At 37.1% G+C, this 5998-nt stretch overlaps 1 protein-coding gene across 1 annotated transcript in view; it reads left to right on the top strand.

The window, feature by feature from the left end:
- Window positions 1-5998, top strand: part of LOC119578830 (chromodomain-helicase-DNA-binding protein 7-like) — a gene marked incomplete at its 5' end in the record, with an annotated part of 34207 nt that overhangs the window by 14325 nt on the left and 13884 nt on the right. The window contains 13 exon segments of the mRNA XM_037926464.1: window positions 283-607; window positions 1194-1299; window positions 1434-1684; window positions 2028-2201; window positions 2431-2609; window positions 2725-2913; window positions 3248-3440; window positions 3586-3867; window positions 4007-4163; window positions 4360-4576; window positions 4705-5123; window positions 5254-5501; window positions 5692-5998. The exon segment at window positions 5692-5998 is cut by the window's right edge and continues 467 nt beyond it. Of these exon segments, the coding sequence (XP_037782392.1) occupies window positions 283-607; window positions 1194-1299; window positions 1434-1684; window positions 2028-2201; window positions 2431-2609; window positions 2725-2913; window positions 3248-3440; window positions 3586-3867; window positions 4007-4163; window positions 4360-4576; window positions 4705-5123; window positions 5254-5501; window positions 5692-5998 (3047 nt within the window).

Raw genomic sequence — 5998 nt, 5'->3', positions numbered from 1 at the left:
TTTACTGCAATAGTCCAGTGGTTAGAACACTGAACTCCGACCCTCTTGGTCCTGAGTTCAATTCCCCGTCACGGCAGTCATAAAAATGAGTGAGGCCTATGTCCTGCAGTGGAATGGATGGCTGTTTAAAAAAAAAGTGTGTTTTTATATGTGTATATATGTATTTCTCACCTTGTACTTTAGTAATTGTTTTGAAGATCCTTTGTTTTAGCCTTTCAGAATAGTAATTGTTTCCTATTAGAAAAAAAAGTTTCCTTAGTTATGTTTTTCTAACACTTCCAGACTCACACTCAATTTCAAAAAGAAGAGGAAACGAAGAGGGTCAGAAAGCGATTACTCTGACATGGAGGAAGGAAAACTCAACTCATCATCTAGGGATGAGGATGATGCCAACAAGAGACGATCAGGACGTAATACATCACGGAAGAAGTATGTTGATGAGTTGGACTTGAACTTGTCTGATGATGATTCCTTGCTTATCAAGAATGCCAATGGTCCTGGGGGCGGTGACCCTCAGAGTGCAGCAGATTTGGCTGCTGCTTACACTGGACAGAATCCAGTCGAAGATGCTGAAGGAAATCTTATTAAACCTAATTTTGTATATGTGGTAAGTAATTGCCTTTAAATTGCCTACAACTAAATAATAAATTCAGTTACACAGTCTTCTTAACCCTGATACTTGGTGTGTTTCACATGCTGTTGGATGTTATGCTAGGTCATACTTGCCTTTCTATATTGGTGCTGGGAAATGCACATGACCCATGCGACCATCATGCCACTCCACACAGTTTACAAATTGACTAGAAAGTCATTCATAGTTCTGCGAGAAATAGAAGAATTTCCACCTTTGTATGGATAAAGCTGTTTATCTCTTTAAAGCAGTCTCCATATTCAAAAATTTATTTAATTAACCCCTCATCTGGGTACTTTGCTGCCTGCATGCAGCTCAGAATCTGGGCATTAGGTTTACTTGAGTGGCCACTCTAGCAGATGTGTGGCTTGTAGGCCAGGCACACTTGAGCTCTCCTGTACAGTATCAAGACTCCTTGCTCTCCCTTTGCAAAGTTCTCTTTTTTTCATAAGGAGGAATAGGATCCTGAACATGGAAATAGTGTCTTCCCTGGAGCTGGTGCTATGCCAGTCAAGGCTCACTGTTTCTTTTACGCTTGACGTAATATAATTTCTTTTGACAGGATCCAAACCTAGAAGATACCATGGTTGTACAATTCATTCTTGGTATGCGGATGGGCACAAGAGAAATTGAAAGTGACACTGAGGATGAAAAAGAAAAGGAAGAGGGTTTGTGTTATTTTGTCATTACTGTTTTAAAGCTAATAGAGATAGATATGTGTATACATACTGCACTGTACTCACATTGTATTATCGTTCACTCCTATATTTACCTCTTATTTTATATGTCCCCCTTATTGCAGAGGAAAAACAAGAGGGTGATGAGAAAGAGAAGGAGGGGGAAGAGGAGGAGAAGAAGAAGAAGGAGAAGAAGCCCAAGGGTCCACCAAAGAAGATCGAGGTTGAAGAATTCTTTGTGAAATACCGGTCCTTCTCTTACTTGCACTGCGAGTGGCGCACAGAAGAAGAACTCTTCAAAGGGGACAAACGCATTAATGGTAAAATTAAACGCTACAAGCAGAAGAGAGCCATGAGCCAGAATGTTATGGACTTTGTAAGTATTATTTTATTTACCATATTGTTTACTTATTGACACTGTGTAAGCTATGAATAAAGAAATTATGTGTAACCTCTAATTATCTGTCCTCTCTTGTGATCATTGATATTTCCAAGTGTAATTGTTTATTCAAGGTTTTCTCTTATATAAATCTTTAAAAAATACTAAAGAATCTGCTTGTTATTAGAAGAACACATCTATGCTTTGGTGTTGCTATGTTCAGGTTATCATGTGCAAAGTTGGGGGTATGCCTTGATGAATCATTTACTAAAACTTTATATGAGGCTTTACCTGGTAAATTTTGTGTATAATATATGATAATAATATTTTGTCTTTTCAGTTGGAAGAAGAGGCTTTTAACCCAGATTATACAGAAGTGGACAGAATCCTAGATGTAACAATCACAAATGACCCAACCACAGGAAAGGAAATCAAGCATTATTTGATCAAGTGGAAGGCTCTTCCTTATGAAGATTCCACTTGGGAATTAGAAGATGAAGTAGACACCTTGAAAGTAAGAATTGTTCTCATGTTGCCTGATATCAAGGCTGTAATGGAAGTGTCATATAAAAATATCCAATAAAGCCTTTTCTTATCAGTTGTATTATGCATTTAAGATTTTGTATTTATTCAGGAGAGTAGGGAACAACTTATTTCGGGAAATTGTGCTTTTTGTTATACAGTGATGCAAACCATATTTAATGACCGAAGTGTCAAATTCACTCTGGTGCTTGTCTTTTCAGATTAAAGCTTTCTTGTCGTATAAAGACCCTCCTCCAAAGGGTGATTGGAAAATTAAGAAGCGACCAAAGCCAAGTGAGTGGAAGAAATTGGAAGAATCCCCTCTATACAAAAATAACAATTCACTTCGGGAGTATCAGCTTGAAGGCCTTAACTGGCTGAATTTCTCTTACTACAACTCGTAAGTTTTTCTTGTGACATTTGAGTTCTTAGTGTTTAGTTTGTTAATATTGATTATGAATATTTAATTTTTCAGGAAATTATACAAAAACATGATTTTACTTTGTAATTCACAGACATAACTGCATCCTGGCTGATGAGATGGGTCTGGGAAAGACTATCCAGTCACTGTCATTTATTGACGCATGCTACAAATATGGGATACGTGGACCGTACCTGATTATTGCACCTCTTTCCACAATCCCTAATTGGCAGCGAGAATTTGAAAGTTGGACCGATCTCAATATCATTGTTTACCATGGATCGTAAGTTAATCAGGATATTTTACATCATTACCAGTTTAAGTTAGTTAGTTTTTTTTTTTTTTTTTTTTTTTTTTTTTTTTTTTTTTTTTTTTTTTTTTTTTTTTTACACTATTTAAATGGACTATATCTAAAAAAAAAAATCTAAACTAATATTATTTTGACTAGTTTTCATGTGTATTTCTAAATTCAGAATCAAATTCAGAACTTCTGTTTGGCCAATTAAGTATTTCATGTTACTATGAATCTTATAAAAGTAATAATCTCCTGTAAGGCACTTTTTATGTGAAGATTCTTGTGCATTCTTGCTTGATAATTATTGATTTTTGTGTTACAGGCAAGCAAGTCGTAACATGATTCTTGAGTATGAGATGTACTACAAGGATGAGAAGGGTCAGCGAATACCAAATCTTTACAAGTTCAATGTCCTTATTACTACTTTCGAAGTTATTATATCAGATTGTCTTGAGCTGAAAGAGATTCACTGGCGTTGCTGTATCATTGATGAGGCACACAGACTGAAAAACAGGGTTAGTTATACAGCTAACATGTAACATGGATATTATGATATCTTTTATTTTCACCATTTCTGAAAACTGGAGTTGGATATGTATGTTATTTTGATTTTAATATAGATTAATTGTGTATAATTATTTTATTGTCCCATCACCACAGAATTGTAAGCTGTTAGAAGGTCTGCGACTTATGCACATGGAGCATAGAGTGCTGCTCTCAGGAACACCATTACAGAACAATGTAACAGAATTGTTCTCTCTCCTCAACTTCTTGGAACCAGCTCAGTTTGCCTCGCAAGAAACGTTCCTACAAGATTTTGGGAAGCTGGAATCTGAAGACCAAGTGAAGAAGCTGCAAGCACTCCTCAAACCTATGATGTTGAGAAGAATGAAAGAAGATGTAGAGAAAAGTCTTGCACCAAAGGAAGAAACAATTATTGAAGTATGTAGTTTTCATGCTTAATAATGATGAAAAACTTTCTCATTTTACTGTTGTAATAACTGATGTTTTGTGGGCATTATAGAAAATTGTTTTTGCAGGGAATACATAGCTAAATGGTAATTGAATATCTCTTTTACAGGTTGAATTGACAAATATACAGAAAAAGTATTATAGAGCTATTCTTGAGAGGAATTTTGATTTCCTTGTGAAAGGTGCAACTTATGCAAATGTACCAAGTCTGATGAATACTATGATGGAGCTGCGTAAATGTTGCCTCCACCCATATCTCCTCAATGGTAATCAGTGTTCAGTAATTTTGTCTAGTTATCATATACAGTGTGTATTTAGTTTTACAATGTAATGATTTGGTAAATAAAACATTGTTCAAAGTTTCCAGTGTCTCGTACATGCATGATGTTTTAGTTGTAGACATTTATGGACTCTCCACTTTTTAGATGTATGTTAACCTCTTTTTGCTTTTCTCTCCAAAAGGTGCAGAGGAAGCCATTCAGCAGGATTATCGTGACTCCCATCCAAACCATCAGCAGGAACAGGACACATACCACAATGCACTTATTCAGTCCTCTGGCAAAATGGTATTAACAGATAAGTTGCTGCCCAAGCTAAGAGAAAATGGCCACCGGGTCCTTATTTTCTCTCAGATGGTCAAGCTGCTGGATATTCTTGAAGACTACCTCATATTTAGAAAGTAGGTTAAATATCTGCCCATGTCTTTGCTAATTTTAAATTACTATATTCTGTATGTATGGTTGTACTTACAAATGTAATACATTTTTGAACCTATATTTATGAGGATAACTATGGCCTTGTTTACAGGTATCCGTATGAAAGATTAGATGGGCGGATCCGTGGCAACTTGCGTCAAGCTGCCATTGACCGTTTTTGCAAGCCAGACTCTGATAGATTTGTGTTCCTGCTGTGTACCAAAGCTGGAGGTCTAGGTATCAACCTGACCGCTGCCGATACTGTGATAATTTATGACAGTGATTGGAACCCTCAGAATGACCTGCAAGCCCAGGCACGGTGCCACAGGATTGGGCAGTCAAAAAGTGTCAAGATTTATCGTCTGTTATGTCGAAACACATATGAACGAGAGATGTTTGATAAAGCATCTCGAAAACTAGGTCTTGACAAAGCTGTTTTGCAGTCAATGAATAGTGAACAAGGAAAGGCAGCAGCAGGAGGCAACTCCATGGGCCTTTCTAAGAAAGACATTGAAGAACTCTTGAAGAAAGGTGAGCTAAATAAGAAGCATGAGATTTTAAACTTTGCTAATAATTTTTCCTTTTTCCTCTTCTTTTCTTTTTTCTTACTTTTGCTTTCATTTTAATTAAAATAGGTATTTGAAGCGAGATATCTTTATAGGTGCTTATGGAGCTTTGATGGAAGAAGACGATGGGGCTGATGATTTTTGTGAAGAGGACATCGATCACATTCTCTCCAGAAGAACGACAGTTATTCAACATGAGAGTGAGAAAGGATCCTCATTCTCTAAGGCTTCATTTTCTGCATCATCTAATCGCTCAGATATTGAATTGGATGATCCTGATTTCTGGAAGAAGTGGGCAAAGAAAGCAGAGATTGATACAGATTTAGGAGATAAATTGAGAAAGGTATTGTGGTGTTTTCATCATCTTTAGTTAATTCACTTGCAACTGATGACTTGCCATGCTAATACCGAGGGATTCAGCTGCTGTTAGCTGAAGACCACTGAGTTAAAATTGCAAAAACTGATAATCAAAATTATTTGTTAATTGGTCATGTATGTAGAGCCCTCGTTTATATTGCATTCTCTCTTTTCAGAAAAATTTGATAGTGGAAGAACCAAGGCGTAGGTCCCAAATCCGTCGATATGGTCATGATGAATCTGTACTAGACTGCAGTGATCTTGAATCCTCTGCAAGTGACTCAGCTGCAGAGAAGGATAATGAACCAGAGATGATTCCAGAGTTACTCAAAGGACGTGGCCGGGGCCGTGGAAGAGGTCGTGGCAATAGAGGTAGAGGAGGAAGAGGGAACCGATCAACAAGAGCCTCAAGATGGGTGTTTGATGAAGAGGCAGCTGAATCAGATGTTGTGGTGTATGGCCAGTGGTTACGTTCTGAGTGCT

Source organism: Penaeus monodon, chromosome 11, assembly GCF_015228065.2.
Source record: "Penaeus monodon isolate SGIC_2016 chromosome 11, NSTDA_Pmon_1, whole genome shotgun sequence".
Lineage (NCBI taxonomy): Eukaryota > Metazoa > Arthropoda > Malacostraca > Decapoda > Penaeidae > Penaeus > Penaeus monodon.
Note: the sequence above shows the minus strand (reverse complement) of the source record. Positions and strands in the feature narration are given on the sequence as shown.